This window comes from Corapipo altera, unplaced genomic scaffold (genome assembly GCF_003945725.1).
Source record: "Corapipo altera isolate COAL_440 unplaced genomic scaffold, ASM394572v1 54, whole genome shotgun sequence".
NCBI lineage: Eukaryota > Metazoa > Chordata > Aves > Passeriformes > Pipridae > Corapipo > Corapipo altera.
Window position 1 is genome coordinate 1,813,288 of NW_020884902.1, and position 19,245 is coordinate 1,832,532.

General features: G+C 36.5%; 1 protein-coding gene across 1 annotated transcript in view; it reads left to right on the forward strand.

The window, feature by feature from the left end:
- The window catches only part of PLOD2 (procollagen-lysine,2-oxoglutarate 5-dioxygenase 2), a 67,587-nt gene extending 48,639 nt beyond the window's left edge, over window positions 1–18,948 (forward strand). Inside the window, exons 11-20 of the mRNA XM_027650457.1 lie at window positions 1,110–1,231; window positions 8,429–8,533; window positions 8,797–8,922; window positions 10,102–10,243; window positions 12,852–12,965; window positions 13,366–13,431; window positions 13,930–14,034; window positions 15,919–16,065; window positions 16,297–16,422; window positions 17,458–18,948. Of these exons, the coding sequence (XP_027506258.1) occupies window positions 1,110–1,231; window positions 8,429–8,533; window positions 8,797–8,922; window positions 10,102–10,243; window positions 12,852–12,965; window positions 13,366–13,431; window positions 13,930–14,034; window positions 15,919–16,065; window positions 16,297–16,422; window positions 17,458–17,613 (1,209 nt within the window). The 3' untranslated portion in view covers window positions 17,614–18,948. The remainder of the gene's footprint in view (window positions 1–1,109; window positions 1,232–8,428; window positions 8,534–8,796; window positions 8,923–10,101; window positions 10,244–12,851; window positions 12,966–13,365; window positions 13,432–13,929; window positions 14,035–15,918; window positions 16,066–16,296; window positions 16,423–17,457) is intronic.
- Window positions 18,949–19,245: the final 297 nt, after the last annotated feature.

The window sequence follows — 19,245 nt, forward strand, 5'->3', positions numbered from 1 at the left end:
ATCTTGATACTCCAATGCGTTTGTGTTTCTCTTGGCATTCCTGCTGGGACCCATGGGAAAGACTGATGTGTTCAGATCCAGTCTGATTGGTACTACAGAGAAGTTGCTTTTGAATACTTTTTGCTAATTACCTAATGATCTGGTGTTGCTGATCCTTCACCAGTGCCTTCAGTCAAGTTTTGCTATTTTGAGCAGCCTGGTCCAATGGAAGGTGTGGGGTTGGAAGGAGATGATCCTTAAGGTCCTGTTCAACCCAAACCATTCTGTGATTTTAGTGAGTGAGGTGTCAAATGTGTATGATTCATTTGGAAGAAACTGGGCTGGAAGAGAAATGGGAGTAAAACTTAATTGTACCCTATGTCACGGTGCATACATGACTGTTGATGTGATAGCATGAAAGGGATAAGTAACAGAAGTAGAGCTTATCTTTAAAGCCTTCAATGTGCTTTCCTAAGGGGATGTTAAAGGTATAAATGTGATAGGCACGTAGGGATTGTAGGCTATTTTGTTGCTTCAGCCAGAAGTCATATGGTATTTGAAATTAATATAAAGACTGAATAGCTTTTTATTATAGTGGGAGGAAAACCCTTACCCAATATTTTAATTATTCTAAAGTCAGGCATAATAGGCAGAAGCTACTCTGAAGACACTGGTTTGGAAGTAGTGAATGCAGCTGAGCTCTCGTAAATAGAGGTAGGGTGTAAATAGAAATTAAAGAAACAATCAGTGTGACTATGTGACTGCATTTTAAAGAGACCATGACTGTGCCTGCACACTTCGATACAAGTGGCAGCTCCCTCTCTAAAGCGATTTAGAGTGGCATGAAAAACTCCTGCGTGAGGTTGTAGGATGGGTTTTAAAGATTGTAACATGAATATCCTGAAAAATATTGCATAAACAATCTGTGAATCTTGCATCATTGTACAACTTTGATTAATATTGCTGATGTTCGGATTATTTTGCTAAAATTTTGGATGGAAGAGCTTTATTTTAAATGTTTGGCATCTGTTTCTTTAGGGAAGAATACAATGTGTTCTTGGACACTTATGTTTATGATTTCATAGCAGTGTACTTTACATCTGCTATAAACAATGTTAACATGATTGCAGGAGGTTTACCATGAAAAGCACATCAAGAAATTCTGGGAAAAAGCCAAGAATATTATCAAAAATATAAAAATTGTTGGACCTGAAGAAAATCTGAGTCAAGCAGAAGCCCGAAACATGGGAATGTAAGTTGTAATTTATAAATATGTTCTATTGATGCGTACCACTAGCATGTTTTCATTTTGCATGTATGTTATTTGGCATCTTAACCATTAACAACTTTACATCTTCAGATATGAAAGTGGGAGTTTTTTTTGGTAGAAAAGATCTAGACATAAGATATGAACTGTTGAGTGTTTTATGGTTTTGTCTAATATAAAAAGCTTTTAGTCATTGTGAAAACATCCTTCTGCTTTGGACTACCTAGTAGTCTCATCTTCTGATGGAGGCATAGACGATGCATAACCAATAGTATTTTTTTTATTTTTGTTTTTTTATTCAAAACATTTTTAAGCTAACTTTTTATGGAATAGAAGTACCTATTGCATTGGATATGCTTTTAACAATTGCACTTTGGTTGTTTTAGTCTCTACTCTTTTCCTCAAGTGACATTATATTTAAGTAAACATACCATTAAGGCTTGATCTGGGTGTACAGGTGATGGAATTATATTTCTTCCTGTGGTTCAAAGGGGAATATTTTTTTAAGTGATCTAGCTTCTGCTTCCAGTGGGGAAAAAAAGAAAAAAACAAACCAAAACCGAGACTTGCAAAGGCAACTGACTTTATCTTATGCTTTGTCTTGCCTTTTTTTTTTTTTTTTTTTTTTTTTTTTTTTCTTCTTACTAGACTATCCAAAACTTTAGCTTTTAAACCTGGCACTTGCCACGCCTGAATCTGAACCTCAGAGTTTGTATCCTACATCAGGTCACCCTGTCCAAAGGTCTCTTTACTGGCTGCAGCACTGGCTGCTACCACAGAGTTGCTTGTGGCTCTTCCAGGACATCAGTCATAGTATAGGGTTTTACAGACCAGGATCCCACTAAGATCAGAGTCCCAGGTGGCCCTTGAGCAGACTTCATTCTCTGATAGTTCTTTCATTCTCTCTTCTACCAAATCTTCCATGAGCAGAGAAGTTAGTTTGAAAAGGCCATTTTCTGTTCAGAGCTTAAGAGCAAAGCGTAGGCTGTTCATAGCATCAACTGAAAGAATGAAGGTCTAGTCTTGAGTTTCTGTGGTGTTCTTGGAAATTTGTTTAAATGGCATTTTGTTGTGCTGAAGCCACTTGGAAACTGATCTGTGGCTGAGATCCAAGCCTCTCCCTTTGCCTTTCTAGGAATGCCGCAGATGTCCAATGTTAGTCTATGCAACCATTGACTTGTTTATAAATAATTCTTTTCTTTATTTCTAATAGTCTCTATAGCAAATGTACCATGTTTGCAAACTCTTTTTAGTGTATGTTATGTGTAACTGTGGTGGAGATTCTGGAGTTGCCTTTGCCTCTTTGCTGCTATATAGACAGCATAAAGCAGAATCTTCAGTGTAATCACTATCTATACTGTTACTAAATCTCACCCAAAGATCTTTAAACCTGTCATCTTTTGATAGAATCTACCTACTTATGTGAAAGAGCTTTTGATATATGGTCTTTGATTGATCTGTAGATAAAAAAATAGTAATTTAAGTGCATATTTAGCATGCTAAATAAATAAAAATGCTATCCATTTAGGTTGAACTCAACGATCTCAGAGGTCTTTTATTTGTTTAGCCTTTTCTAACCGAGTTGATTCTGTGATTCTGTAATATTTACACAAAATTATTTTAAATTCCGTTTGCAAGGCAAGGAGATAATCATATGTGTGATGTGTTATCCCCTGTGTGGATGTAATTTGACCCATGTTGCTCCCGTTTTGAAAGGCGCCTCTAATAAAGAGTCTGTCCTAAAGAGATACATCGTATATAGAGAAAACATGAAGTATAATGTGTGTGGAATGAGACAATGGCAAAACACTGAATCATCCAAAAAGCCTGAGTGTTAGTAGTAGGATCTTTCATGTGAACAATGTAGATATAATTCAGTGGCTCTCTTCAATTTGTCTGAAGCAGATTCATTTAATCTGCTGCTTGCTTTGCACACCTGGTCTGCAAGGCTGCCCTTGAGAACCTCACCAACTTCACTGAAACAAGCACATTTTACATTTCTTTAAAAAGTCTAATTTGGAAGTACAGGATGTTCAAGGCAAGGGCAGATGCTCTAATAAATTATTTGCTTTTCAACCCTTCATCTGGCTTTGAGCATCATAACCTCATTTATTTCTCACTAATACTGTGATGGGAATAACTTGAAAAGAATAATTCTTCAAACTTGTTTATTGTTTTGATTTACAGAGATTGATATATTCAGTCTTCTGATTAATTTTCTCCTGCCTCTGTCTGCATTATTGACTGATAGTTTTGTTCCATCTGCCTCAAGCACTTGCTTTCTCTCCTTTTCCAAATTAGCTGGTTTTAGTATCTCTGTTAATTTCCGGTAGACTTAGAATTAATTTGTTCTCCTCACTTGCACATTTCACACAGAGTCTATTTATTTGAAGAAGCAAAACAGGATTCAATAAATACAGAGAGGGGCAACTTAAGCATTGAAGGACTAGTTTTTCAGCAGAATACTTTGAGTATATAGTGCAGTTGATCTACTTTTCTCATTTACATAATAAAGAATAATTGAATCATTTACTTTTTTGCTTCTTCTTGACATGGAAAGCCCTCTCCTGCGCTTGTGAAAGTTGAGTAGGGACCAAAAATTGTGCAATCTGCAAAAACTTGTAAGAATTCAACAATACTGGGGAACAGGAGTGCACAGCTTGCCTTGTTGTGGCTGAATCAAAATGGAAAGAGTACAAAGTAGAACAAAGAGAAGGAAGGTTCAGCTGCATGTTTTCTTAATATGTTCCCTGAATGTACATCACTTGATTTCCATGTCTGTCTTTTTTTTTTTTTTTTTGTAGCCTTTGTCTATAAGGTATAGTTCTTACAGTTTTTTCTTTTTTTCTTTAAGAAAAAAATCTGTGATTTTTGCCTTGGTTGCAGATGAGATTTCAGCCAGCTGTTACAGAATTTGTTATGTCAGAAAACATAAAATAGTAATTAAATATGTTCAAGGAATAGCAGAAAGTCAGGAAATATGGGAATTTATCTCATGCATTTCTGAGGCTTTATTTATAAAAAACTTTTTATTTTGTGTGATAATTTTTCCCCCAGTACTTAGTCTTCAGGGTTTTTCTTTTGGGGGGGTTGATTCTTTTTTTTCTCCTCCCTCAAAAACATTAGTAACAGAACTGCATGCAGTTTTTCCTTAACTTTTAAAAAAAATTTACCTCAGCTTTTAATGGTAAGGTGCACATTTTAATGGAAGTTTACGCTGAAAGCTTTCCAAAATTTCAGGAAGAGTAGATCAGAATCAGTTAGAGTTCACTGACAACACCATTGAATTTGGAGCTAAATTTGGGATTTCCTGTGTGTTTCTTGAAGGAGGATATTAAATCATTGTCTCTGAGCTCCCATTTGGTAAACAATGGCATGGACACAGGAGGACCCCCTTTCAGCCCTTTGAGTAGGGCAAGTGTCTTGGCTGTGGTTGAAGTAAGAGCAGAAGGGATTAAATCTTTTTCTCCTAGATGTCATGTGTTTTCCATTAGAGACTTGGATTTTCTGGAGCTGCTTCTCCAAAACACTTCAGCGTTTTGAGTGTTGCAGAAAAACAACTTTTCCACCTGTTCCTGATTTCAGTGGCTTCCAGGTGTGGTGACTGTGGTAACAATACTTAAACATGAGAGGCAAAACTAAACATTAGTGCTGTTTTCTGGCTACATTTGTTTGTTTTTAGTGATGGTTGATAAGAGCTTCTTTATGCTATTGTGGCTGCCTGGAGAGATGCAAAATGTAACTCTAAATGGCAGGTGATGTCACCCAGTCTTTCAGTGGGTGTTGAAGTCTTGTATCTGGAACACCTTTTCTTTCAGAGATCTGTCAGATGGTTTAAGTGCTCTCACTTTGGGCTTTCAGTCCACATTTGGAATTGTATTTTCAAACTGAGGGGTGTAAAAACAGTAACTTGATTAATTGCAAGTTCAAACTATATCAAAAAAAGAAGGTGGCTCAATGGCAAAGAATTTGGGTAGACAATATGTCTCACTCTTATAAACAGCTAATTCTTTGGAATATCTCAGTGGAAAGTATGAGGAAGAGAGCAGTGACACTTTCCCATTTTCAGATGAGGTCACTGTTCCAGATGGGTTTGTGGTTTGTAAACGAAGTCAAACATCACTCTGATTGCAAAATACTTCAAACTGATCTGCTGAGCTTCACTTTACACTTCCAACAAAAAAATCTTGGCCACCTTCTAAATTTTTATTAATCACTACACTGAAATTACTCTATGTACAAGAATACAGCTTTCTTTTTAACGTTTGGTCTTGGTTTAGAGCAGATGGAGTGTAAAGCAAGTAGTTTGAAGGTTTTAGCCATTGCATTTAGGTAAGAAAGTATATTACAATGCATATGAGCATTGCTAGAAAGCACTTTTCACTTTCTCCTTGTATATCCAGTGACCTGGATATACATAACAAATAGTTTTACATATGATCTGGGATTTCTGCATCTGGAGAGATTAACATATACTGTAAGAATGTAATACTTTAAAGCATGTGAATATTCAGGATTACATTTATCTCCTTGAGAAAGCTACTTCGCAGCACTGAAAGCCTAAAGAGAAGATGCATGAATTTCTTGAGAGTATGCATGCTTTATTAGTGTTGACTGAAACTTTTATCACTGTCTTTCTATCTCTATGTGAAACCCATAGTGTTTTAGGGAGATTTTTGTTAGTGAGCTTAAAGCACAAAGGATCACTAAATGGCAAAACTTGGTGTTTTAAAGCATAATTCTCCTAGCATTTTCAGATACAATTCATCATGTCAAATGCGAAGAATAAGTTTTACCATTTGGTAATCCAGTCTTCAACGTTGTAGAGAAAGAAATAGGAGGAAAAAATAAGTCAGAATGGTAACATTGACATTTCTGCACTATTTAAGACAGTAATGCTTTCAAGGAGTTTTTAGTAGATTACTGAATGAATGAATGAATGAATGTGACTTAGACCAAAGCTTTTTAGTATTCTGTGGTTTGGATTACTGTGTGAATGAAGAACAGGAGGATTTCTAACACTAAGCACATGGGACCAATTGTAATAGAATTCTCTGGTTCTGGATTTAAAGAGAGTGGGGACGCAAAAAATAAAAAGGCAAAAGTTGAAGGACAGTTCATTTTGCTATTATGCAATTAATTTTCCAGTTATGTTTATTTACAACTAACTATAAATCTGTTCCACTTTATCACGTTTGTAATTAAAAATGTTAATTCCACTCATATTTTTCTTTAGCAGCAAACAGTTTACCTGCTTTTGGGGACGTGCTGGCCAGTGTTGTGGCTGGAACCCTGGACTGGCATCAAGTCTGTTGGTCTCTTGGGTTTATTTTTCTCATTAGAATAATGACAAAGGAGCTGAATGTTTTTGGAAGAAAATTAACATCCAATGCCAAGTGCAATATAAAAGTCAGGTTACTATTAGTAATTATAATTAAGCTAATGATAAAGCTACATGTGAATTGCGTTCAGTAGTTATAAAGCTTTGAACAGAATAGATTAGTAATGGAAAATGTCATAAAGACTGAATTGTGGGACCATGTTATGGCCAAAATAAAACCTGGTAGTTTCAGCTGGGGCAATTATGTGTGAAAGTGCTGATTAAGGAATTTCTGTCATAAAAATATATGCATAAGATAGAAGAAAGTCTCTCGTTTTGCCTCTAAGGACAGACCAAAGATTTAAACTGAGGGTGTTGTTCAAACACAGTGATCTCAGCAGTAGTGGGAAGACCACTTCTGATATTTGAGTATCTTAAAAATTTATCTCAGATCAGTTATCACATCTCTAGTGATCAGACTTGAAGAGGAAGAATGTCTCAAATTTATGGAATAAAAAAGCTGTACCTTTTATGATTCCAGCCAAGTTACACCTCTTCAGTCCTTTGTGCAGAAGAAAGTTTGAACAAAAAGACCTATAAGATGTTGATAAGTAGTAGTTCTTAGGGAACATTTAGTGCTAGGTAGTGGAAGGGAAGAAAAGCAGGCAGGCAGGAAGCCATGCCAGCCGTTTTCTTGACTTGTATGTAACCTGTCACATCCAGTGTTTATCAGATCTTCTGAAGTGGCAGAGATCTTTTCCTTTCCAGAAAACAGTCAGAATCAATCAAATCAAGTGGAACTTAAACTAAAGCAGTATTTATAGATGTTTTAAAACAAGAAAGTAAAATAATTTTAGTGTTTCAAGCTGTTACGATGGAATTAAAATAGGGAAAAAATACACAAAAGTAATGCCACCACCTGCATGATAGGAAGCTACTGCTGTAGTATTGACTTGAGGAAACTGTTGCACTTCCTCTAAAAGTATGTTTGATTTGCTGTAATCTCCTGCTGTTCTGATGGCATAGGAAAGCTAAATTCACTCTAGCAGGTATAGCCTAGCGAGTGCACCCTGACAGAAACACACAAACCTGGTCTGTGTATCCTTTATCTTTACAGTAGAATGTGTTTTTTGCTTGGTGGCTGCTTTCTCTTGAAGGCCTGGGAATCTGCACAGATAGTTTATTCTTCTGAGATCAAAATGGTAACATAAAAATAGTGTGTGGACAAATTTAATTACTTTTTCTAATTCTATTCTTGCCTGTGCAGTTTGTTTATATTTCTCATTACCAACCCTGTTATTCTTGTAAGTCACAAAAAAGACAAAGAAAAGGTCTTTAAATGTATATTTCTTTATACTTTTTGTCTTACACTCTCCATAAGGTTTCAGTTACTATTCAGATCATCAGATCACATCTGTAGAATCTTTTTCCAAAGATAACATTACAACCACATGCAGTTACTTGCTAGAGGAGCTTACTCGTACTTCACTACTTCGCTATAAAGTGATTTACCGATGTCCAGTCATATAAATTAGTGGCATGATTCCCCCACCCTATTTTCCATTAGGAAACTATATAATAGGTATTACTGAACTTGGTAAAGGTTAGAGGTCACTAAGTTTATTAAAAGAAAAATATAAGGCATCTGATCCATGTATTTAAATTTTGTTTAGGTTAATCACTCTACTGTAATCCAAACACACCTTTCTTTACAATACTGTGCTGCAGAGGGCTTTTAATGCAACGAATTAGTAGAGTACTTAGTTGTGGTTTGGGGTTTTTTATCTGTTTGTTTGTTTTATTGTTTGTGATTTTTTTTCCTGGACACATGGGAGTTAATCATTCTTTTTTCGTCTTTTTAGGGACCTTTGTCGCCAGGATAAAGCATGTGAATATTACTTAAGCATAGATGCAGATGTCGTGCTGACAAACCCAAAAACTTTAAGAATACTGATAGAACAGAACAGGTGTAGTATATCTCTTATTTTGTAGAATTTCCTTTGGGTTGAAAGGATTCTCTGGGGTCCGTCCAGACAAAATAAGATCCCCTCTGTTCTCATAGAGTTAGATCCTCTTTGTTTACCTGTGATATATCATTGCCATATTCCATAACAGGCTTGGAGACCAATAATTCACAAAGCATTTTGTACCTGTCAAGCAGCAATTCCTGATGTGAATTTCAAATGCTTCGGAGTTTGATATTTTTTTATTCAAACATGTCATTTCACAGAAAGATAATTGCTCCGCTTGTAACTCGTCACGGGAAGCTTTGGTCCAATTTCTGGGGTGCTTTGAGCCCAGATGGCTACTATGCCCGATCAGAAGATTATGTTGATATTGTCCAAGGGAACAGAGTGTAAGTAGTTGTAAGCTAATTGTTAAAGCCAAGGCATCCAATATGGTTATTAGCAATGTATTGCATGAAAATGTAAGAATATGGTAAAATTCCTGAAGACCTTAGGTTAGTTATATTGTTTTGCATTTTTGATTTCATAGAAATACACTTGTTATTTCCCATTCACAGCATGAAAAAAAAAGCAAAGTACTTAACCTAATGAGCTGGTGTTAGTACTGGACACAGTCATTACTAGTACTGGTCTGTTTGTGCCTGATTACTCTAGCAGTGCATAATACAGGAAAAGGCAGGACAAACAAATAGCAACCCCAAAACTTTGTCCCTGGACCCTTAGCCAAAAGGAATGATTGTTGCATTCATCAAATGTCATCTCTTCGGGACAAATGCTTAACCAGTGGGACAACTGTAATTTCGTTGTGTTTTTTATCCTGTATGTTATGTCAGATATATCTTAAGGAGCTCTTCAGCAATACTTTTGTCAAGGATAAACTTTTGGGTTTATCCTTCCCTTAATGAATGTGATGTAAGTTGTTCCAAGCTTGACTTTCCCATGTGGTGATGCCTTTTCATTGCTCTGGAAGAACAGAAAGGTCAGAAACAGATTGACTGCTTGTTTTCAGTTGTACTGAAAGATGTACTCGTGGTGCTGAGAGGGAGGAAATCTGCAGAGTGAGCATTCTGAAAGCAATGCTTTTGTGTTGATATTGGCCCAACTCACATAAATACACAGCCTGCTGTGGTCCATGGGTATTTGTGTGAGGAGGTCAGACCAGCTGTGTGAAGTCTCGGTGAAGTCTTTAAACTCATTTAAAAATCTGTTTTGGAATTACTTTCTCCATCTGGCAGTGTAGAATAATATTTTAAGAGAGTTTGACTGATTGCTTTAACTATAGAAATATGAAGTAAATTTCTAGTTAAAACTCCATAGAGAATTTGACTTCTCTATATTTTTATAAAAATACTTCATAAAAATTGAATTACTGCCTACGCCTATGTTTGAGATGTCCAGATGTAGTTTTTCAAATGTCTTAGGAACCTTTCAGCTTCTTCTCCTTGCAAATTGCTTACTCTTGTCAGCAGATATAGAGATCCTGATTTAATAGAATAGGCAACAAATTAGTTTTCATAGCTTTAAACTATTTGTATGTGTTGGGTTTGTTTTTGTTTTTTTTTCAACAGAGGAGTATGGAATATCCCTTACATGGCTAATATATACTTAATTAAGGGACAAACTCTCAGATCAGAGATGAAAGAAAAGAACTACTTCATGCGTGATAAGTTGGATCCTGATATGGCACTCTGCAGGAATGCCAGGGAAATGGTAAGGTGTATCTATAACAGCTTGCTTTCAAATACACTCATGTCTGTGTGTCCTGCTGTACTTCACTGCTTTACTTGATTGATCTTGGATATTATATTTTAATTCTAATTTAAAGTACTGGCCAATTTTTGTGAGATAGAACACTAGGTTTATTTCTTTACATTGTTGAGAATAGAGATTTTTGCAAAGTCAGTGCACTGGTGCACTGACTGTGTGATGGTTTCTAGTTAAATTCCCTGGAAATTTCTATTGAGGTTAAAATACCTTTCTCATTGGCGCAACCTCAACAGATGAAAGAGGGCTCAACTTCTCTGCTGTGTTTTATTTAAAACTTACCAGTGCATTTGGACCACCTCTTTTATGCACATTTTTATATGGTGTGGAGCTTGTAGCAGACTAAGTTGGAATATTTTGCAATTTTTTTTATCTAAGTAGGTATATATTTAAAATAATGGTGAGCTATGTTATATGAGAAACCTAAATCATTTATCAAATGGTCAGAATCTTCTTAAGGAGCATGAATTACTCATTAAGTTTTCTAGATAGATAAAAACTGTATCAGAAATGTGTTACTTGCATTAAGCTGTAGGTACTGAGAGAAATCGTATTTGTACTGTAAAGTTATGAATATGTAAATCCACATTTCTACTGATATTTACACTAGTTTCAGCACAGAAACAAATAAGACCTAAACCAGACCTATTTCCAGACACTATAGCATTGAAAAATAATTTTGCTGAATTGAACAAGAAAAGTTGGCAAGTATTGATTTTTTTATTCCCTCATAACAAGGCATGATCTCCTTTGTTTGTACTGATTCCTCAGAATGTTCCTGTCCAATCCTGTTGTGTTCCAATCTTCTCAGCATCAGTTATTGCCAACCTGTGCTTTCCATGTGCTCATTAAACTAATCTGACTGGCTCCTCAGAAAATTGCTTTCTCTTTTCCCCCTTCTCAGTCTGGGCTGTAGGATGGTTTGGTATGTGCTTGTTTTTGTATTGGCAGCAGATAAGAAGGGGCTGGTGGAAACAGCTTGGACATGTGTATTAAGAGCTTTGCTTGGAGATGCATGTTGTCTGTAAAGGCATATCAGCTATAAAGCAAAGGCTGCTATTTACCTGATGTAACTGTGGAAACCTATTCGTAGTCAGAAAAAGAGAGATTATGTGTCAGAAAACTGATGTGATGATTCTCCTTCATTTTAGACTTTACAAAGGGAAAAAGACTCCCCTTCTTCGGAAACATTCCATATGCTCAGACCCCCAAAGGTTTTGATTTATTTTTTTTATTAATGAGTTATTATTACATGCAGTATTATTCTACCACAGGAAGATAACTTCTCTTCTGTCCACTCACTCTAATGAAATACTGCTCTAGCTTTCTCTTCAGTCTTCTGAGGTTCAAGTTTTTGTCAGGGACAGGTTCTTCATGACCAGCTCAGTGTATCCTAGAGAGGCTCATTGTTTCCCCAGGGAGGTTTCTCAGTGCTTCTGAGGCCAAGGTGTGCTGACGCTGTGCCTCTGTAGCTAAAATTGATTCAGCAGTCTTAGGAAGGAGTAAAGCTCTAATCACCCAGGTCTGCCAGGCCCCCTCAGTGACCACAATGTCAGTTTAAGCTGTATTTCTTGACCCAGGCCCTCCTTATTCTCCTTGCTGCAGCTATTTTATGATTTGGTAAGTGCCCAATGATTTTGGGCATGTTTAACATAATCATTATCTTTCTAACAGTTTAACTCTTTTTCAGACAAAAACATAGACAAAAGTACCAACATGCCCAAATGATGATGTCTTTATCCGCTGCAAATCCAAAAGTCACAAACATTTCAGAAATGAAGTTTTAGTCTGAAAAACTGTTAACTGAAAAAGTCCCACAGAACCTAAGTTTCTTTTAAAAATACTATTTTCTACTACTATTTCTAATCAAGAGAGTTCTGTTAATATCTTCTGTTAATAGCTTGATAATAAAGCTGTATCTATCTACACTTCACATCTTGCACATAATTACGTGACCAGACTTCAGAGTGCTCAGCTGTTTTGTATGCTGATGTGAATATTGTTGTTTCCTGTATTTGCCAATATCTTTTTATTTCAGGCCAATTCACCAGATGGATCACGTAGTGAATACTCTGAAATAAGTTGCTTGTTCTGACTTTCAAGAGCCCTTTGATTGTTAGCTTATTCTTTCAGTTTTTAATTGGAAACTAAACCCTAGATGTTGGTTTTCTTGTGTGAGCATTTTCAGTTTGAGAAAAGATGCTTCCAGTGTGTCTGCTTAGGTTTTCTGGAAAACAAGTCAACCAGTTGCTTCTCTGTTTTTTCCTTTCTATAACTGTACATGTTTTTATGTTCTCAACAATATATGTTTCAGTTTAACATGTTTAGAAAATAATACAACCAAATGCTCGTAAGGAAAATATTATGAACAGTAGCTGGTGATTGGAGTCAAACATTTGAAAATTAGGATGCTAAATGATCAGCACATGTATAATATGTGTGTACAAATGTGTGATATATTTTATGGAAGTGCAGTCATAAACAGACCTTTTTAAAACCTGGTATTTACTAAGATGGACAGTTTTGCTAATGATGCTTTCTCTACTTGGTATAGGGTGTTTTCATGTACATTACCAACAGACATGAATTTGGAAGACTTCTTTCTACAGCCAATTACAATACTTCCCACTACAACAATGACCTCTGGCAGATATTTGAAAATCCTGTGGTATGCATCTAATTATTGATGAAAGAGTTATTTTATCAAAAAAAAGTGAAGTTTATATATTATAAAGGGCTTAGGTTTTAAAGACTTTACATGGAGAACATTTGTCTGCTATGCACCAAATATTGATTATGTACTGAAAGGTGTTCTCTTCGACCCATCTAAGCAAATGACAATATAGCAATAAGCTAACTGATGATGAGAGTAAGGAGTTGGAGATATGGCCCTGATGTAACAGGTTTCATGAGTTTTGACATGATAAGAACCAATTTTTTTATGGGTATAAGAAATTGTTTAATTGTTTCACTGCTTTCAGTAGAGCAAATGAATAGATGATAAACTGTTTTTTGTCACTTAAATTTATTTGTTTTGTTGTAATGTTTTAAAATCATGGTTTTTTTAGGACTGGAAGGAAACTTATATAAACCCAAACTACTCAAAGATCTTCACTGATAATATAGTAGAACAGGTAGGTATAAGTAGTTTTCTAAAAATTTGTGGAACCGACTGATAATAAATTGGCGTACAGTAACTATTTCCACACAAATGCTGCTTTGGTCTGTGATTGAACAGGTTTTTTTATTTTTTGGATCAGAACGGAATGTTTGCCATGATGGTCCATTTGGTCCAGGCTTCTTGCTTTCATGCAGCTGATCTGGACAGAGCCCTTGTGTTGGATGATGAGTTCTGTGACAATTAGGGACAGTGACTTAATGAACTTTACCCCCTTAAGAAGCTGTGATAAGTTGTTTTTGTGTTTGAAACAATGTTAAGTTTTAAACTGTTCCCCATAATAGCTTGTAATGCAGAAGATCAGGGTTGTTATTTAGAGCCATAAGGCACAGAATGTGTGGGTACACTGACACACCTGTTAATGCTGGGTCATGGCTTACAAGGTAGCTCCTACTTTTTGCTTTTGTGAGAATGTACTTGTGGATTAAGTTTTTAAATTTTATTTTGTTTGTAGCCATGTCCAGATGTGTTTTGGTTTCCCATATTTTCTGACGCTGCCTGTGATGAACTGGTAGAAGAAATGGAACATTTTGGACAATGGTCTGGTGGAAAACACCAAGTAAGTGTCAGGCTATATATACATGACCTTAGTGAGTGAGTACCTTTACAATAGTGAGTCACAGTGTACTGCAACAAAAAATATCCCAACAATTGCCAGTGGCCTGAAACCTCTGCTTTGTGATGTAAAATGCTTAGCTTTGTCTAGCATGTAGCTTCTTGTTCAGTAGATTTATTCTTCAATTAACCCAGTGGTGGGTTTACCCTGGCTGGACACCAGGCATCCACTAAAGCCACTCTATCACTGCCCTCCTCAGCTGAACAGGGGAGAGAAAATACAGCTAAAGGCTCATGAGTTAAGGACAGGGAGAGATCACTCATCAACTGCCATCACAGGCAGAACACACTCAACTTCAGGAGATTAGTTTGCTTCCTACTCTGATTTGATTGATAATATAATGAGCAATGAAACCACATCTTAAAAACACCTCCCCACTCCTCCCTCCCAGGCTTAAATATAGTCCTCATTTTCTCTACCTCCTCCTCCCCAGAAACTCATGTGGATGGGAAAATGGGAGATTGTGGCCATCACACATTGTCTCCTGCCACTCCTTCCTCCTCAGGGGGAGGACTTGCACACCTCCTCTGCTCCAGTGTGGGTCTTTTCCATGGGGTGCAGCCCTTCAGGAACAGTCTGCTCCAGTGTGGGATCCCTGTAGCATTACAGGTCCTGCTAGAACCCTGCTCCAGTGCGGGCTTCCCTTGGGGTCACAGCTTTCCTTGGGCATCCACCTGATCTGACATGAGGTCCTCCAGGGGCTGCAGGTGGATCTCTGCTCCACCTTGGACCTCTGTGGGCTACAGGGGCATAGCTGCCTCACCATGGTCTGCACCACGGGCTGCAAGGAAATCTCTGGAGCACCTTCTCCCCCTCCTTCTGCACTGCCCCTGCTGTCTGCAGGGCTGTTTCTCTCACATATTCTCACTCCCCTCTCCAGCTGCAATTTCTGTTGCACTGGGGTTTTTTTCCCCCTTTCTTAAAGAAGTGGCCATGACACAGGTGCTGTCTCTGACACCATTGGGCTTGTCCTTGGCCTGCTGTGGGTCTGTCTTGGAGGCAGCTGACATTGGCCCTCTCAGATGTAAGAGAAGTTTCCAGCAGCTTCTCACAAAGGCCACCCCTGTAGCACTGCCCCCCCACCCGCTACCAAAAGTGCCACATAAACCCGATGCAAGCTTTCAACTAGCAAATTAGACACTAAGAGTAGTGCAGTTTCTGTAGTAGTAACCTGACAGTTACCCAAGGCTGATTTTTGGATAGCTGTTGATAACTGTTCCACAAGTTTTACTAATTTACCACCTAAGTACTAATTTATCAAATTCATCCCCCTATGGGGGATGTTCTGAGATATTGTGTCAGTGTTTTCAGAAAATTCGAGGTATTTATTAACTACCACAAAAATCAGAGGACTTTATTTGTCTCATTCACAAATGTGGTACCATGGAAATGAGAATAATTGTAGTCACAATTTTATTGAAGGTAGGAGCCTCCAGAAAGGATTTTACCATACTTTCATCTTCAAATTATTTCCATGTTTTTTACCATGTCAGATTGAGGCCTGTACTCTCTTAATCTGATACAACTTCAATTCCATCTGAAACTCAATAAATAAAACCATTACCCCAAGAAGCCCTCTTACTTACAGGCAACACATCCAAATATTTACTCATCCTTTAAAAAACTTCCAGCTTTTACTAATTAATATCTCAGGATTTTTCTATGACAGTTAGCTGTGGAATTTGCTATACAGCAAGCTCACATATGCTCACTGAAGTATTGCTTTGTTGCAGTTCTGTGATTCTGTAGATTTCAAATAAATATTTGTAGAAATGCCAGAAATATTTTGTGTTCATATTTCATGGCTGTTTGCGGTGTTTTCATTAGGACAGCCGTATTTCTGGAGGTTATGAAAATGTCCCAACTGATGATATTCATATGAAGCAAATCGGACTGGATAATGAATGGCTGCATTTCATAAGGGAGTTCATTGCACCAGTAACGCTGAAAGTGTTTGCTGGCTATTATACCAAGGTATGGGATTAAAACTTTTGCAGATAATTACTCCATGGCATGACTAAATTTAAGAATTTTACTGAATTACCCTGTTTGATTTTGTTGGGGAGTTTATACATGGCATAACAGTAGTTGTAAACAAATGTTGTTTGGGGTTTTTTTTTTTAACGAAACTTGAAAAAATCCCAAGAGTCCTGTATGTGACTTGGCAGTTCACAACTTGAAGTCTGACTGTATATTTTATTTCAGGGGTATGCTTTACTGAATTTTGTTGTGAAATACAGCCCTGACAGACAACGGTCGCTCAGACCTCATCATGATTCCTCCACGTTCACAATCAACATCGCTCTCAACAAAGTAGGAGAGGACTTTCAAGTAAGTTGACAACTTACCAACTTAAAAAATGTCCTTTGAGTGCCCAATTTTATTTTCAAACTAGAGCCCAAATGCATATTCTTAGAGACCAAGATGAAAAGGAAAAGATGCACATCAGAAATTGGGATATATAATGCCTTAGTGTTTTTTGACAAGTACTAAATTTGCTTAATTGCAGGATTCAGAACTGTTGGTGCAGTCAGGCTGAATTGATCAAACTGGTTTCAGATGATGGGAGAGAATGGGTTTAAAGAAAAACTTTGGAGATGTTAACTATTTCTTTTTCAATATTTCTGAATTCCTTCATTCCTTTTCAGGTTTAAATAGGGCCAAGTTGACTCAAATGGCTTCTTTTCTATAGAACTTTTTTAATGGTTCTCTTTTAGATCAGCTGCAGAATGAAAATTTTCAACTCTTTTACCTGTTTTTTTCTGAGCTAAATTATTTTCTACTCTGATATTGATTCAAATAAAACAGTCCCCAGAGCATAGAGCTAGGCAGGGCAGTGGCAGTAATATCCAACATTGACTAGCAGAGAAGCTTAACCTGTTGTGTTTATAAGCCTGTATCATCCACAGTCCTTAAAACCCATAAATTTACTTGCCACGTTTACTATTCTAGAAAGCAAACCTTCAGTTTGAAAGAAGCAGCCAGATTAATTCATTTAAGATTTGTTTAAATGCTATCCTGGTTAGGGATGCAGTCCTGAAACAAGGCCTGTGAGCATCATTTGCTTCTCTCCTGTATAATTTACAGTAAAGTTATTGAAGGTGTTTGTCAGAGTTGCTGCTTGAATGAGTTGTTATCCAGCAAATGCTAAAGCAAAGAGGAGGGAAATCTTTGATTGCAGATGCATGTGAGTAATGCTCTAAAGATGGTGTCATTTAAAGAACCTTGGGATAGTAAAAGAAAAAAATTAACAACCTATTAAAAATGGTAAAATATTTGAAGTCATGAATGTATGCAAATGAACTTACTTTACTAAAACATAGGATAAATGTTTAGGGTTTTACTTTGTTTGTGTTTTTACTACAGGGAGGTGGATGTAAGTTTATAAGGTACAACTGCTCCATTGAGTCTCCCAGGAAAGGATGGAGTTTCATGCACCCGGGAAGACTTACACATTTACACGAAGGACTTCCTATCTTGAATGGCACAAGATACATTGCAGTATCATTTATTGATCCTTAATTTTATTTTTTTTTGCCCTCTTCAACAGCAGTGTTCTTTACACAAACATTTATTTATAGATTTCTTCTGGAAGATGGTGATAAAAGAAACTTTAAGTTCCTGTACCTACGCAACAAAGGTACTTTGGGGAAAAAGAATGAAAAACAGAAAATATTCTGATATTGTTGAAGATTTCTCGATATCTGCTCTGAGCCTTCAGTCACAAATAAACGTGTCCTGCTTGGTTTTCCATTCTGCTGACCTAAAGAGTAGGTAAGGAGGGCAAATGGAAAAGCACAGTGAATCCATTTCTTCACTGAGAAAAAAACAAACCCAAACAACTCTAGATACAAAATCATCGGAAAAAATTGTTGTGGTTTTCGTTCAGTAAAGCGACACAGCTAAAGTTTGTGTGGTCTGTATATTTGGTACCAAGCAGTGAAAAATCACAACATAAAAACAAAATGAAGTGCATCTTGTTTACAGTTGTTTCGGATAAGCAATAACTGCATATACCAGTATATACTGAAGGGAAAATATCCCCGTAGCCTGTTTCCTTAATTCATTTTCAATACTGAAGTGTACACCTTTAGAAGAAAAAATAAATTAATTGCAGAGATAGAACAAGGTTTAAATCATTTATCCAAGGAAAAAATGGTTTATCATTTGTTTTTGAGAACTCATCCTGTTGAAAACTTACTTTTCTTCAGCAAGTGACCTTCATTTAAAGTGAGTTATTTTTCTAAGTGTGTAATTGCACCCAATTGATACTGGAAATTTGATGTTTATTTTCAGAATGCTGGTAAATTGTAATAATAGGATGTTTTCTAGAGACAATTTTCTACTCTTAAAATTACTTGAATTTTGTATCAGGAAGATGAAACGGTGGCAGTCTCTCTTTAAAGCTAAGGGTCTTAACTTGACATTTATTTTAAAGAAATTGGTTTAAAATATTCCTACTGTATCTACTGTTTGTAATTTAAAGAAACTTGAAACTGTCTCAAAGTCTACAGTGCCAAAATGCACAACATGTTGGAAAAACTTGTGAAAAATAAAGGGTAATTTTAAATTAATGTAACAGTTGTTACTTGACTGTATTAGATAGTTTCTTTGCATTTGCAATTGTTTTATAGAAACTGGACTTACTGACAAGTATTTTCTAATGATCTGTAGATACATTTAGATGGGAGGTTTCTGTAAGTGTAGGGTTTTGGTTTATTTACTGTTGAAATTATTTCTTATGTGTGTTGGTGCCCGTGTACTAAGCCTTGCATTACATTTTCAGACCGACCCCAGCAGGAGTGATAATTCTGGGTTTTGTTTTTATATAGAGGCTATTTGATGATCTAAACAGTATTTACTTTTTACCTGTGAATCTTTGAAGAAGCTTTATATCACATTTCCCAGACAGAAACTTTATTTGCAGCTGACAGGACTGGGAGAGGGTTTCAGAGATTTTTCTTTTACTGAATATAAACATGTCTGCTTATTTCCATGCTCTGCATTTTTCTGTACTTAAAGTTATGCTGAAGCAAATACATCAAAGTGAGGTAACCTCAAAAATGTATTAAAATGGACTGGCTTGAAAAGGAATGGCTTTTGATGGGAAATGCTTTGCCTTCTTTTAATTTCTCCTTACACTGTCAACTTTTC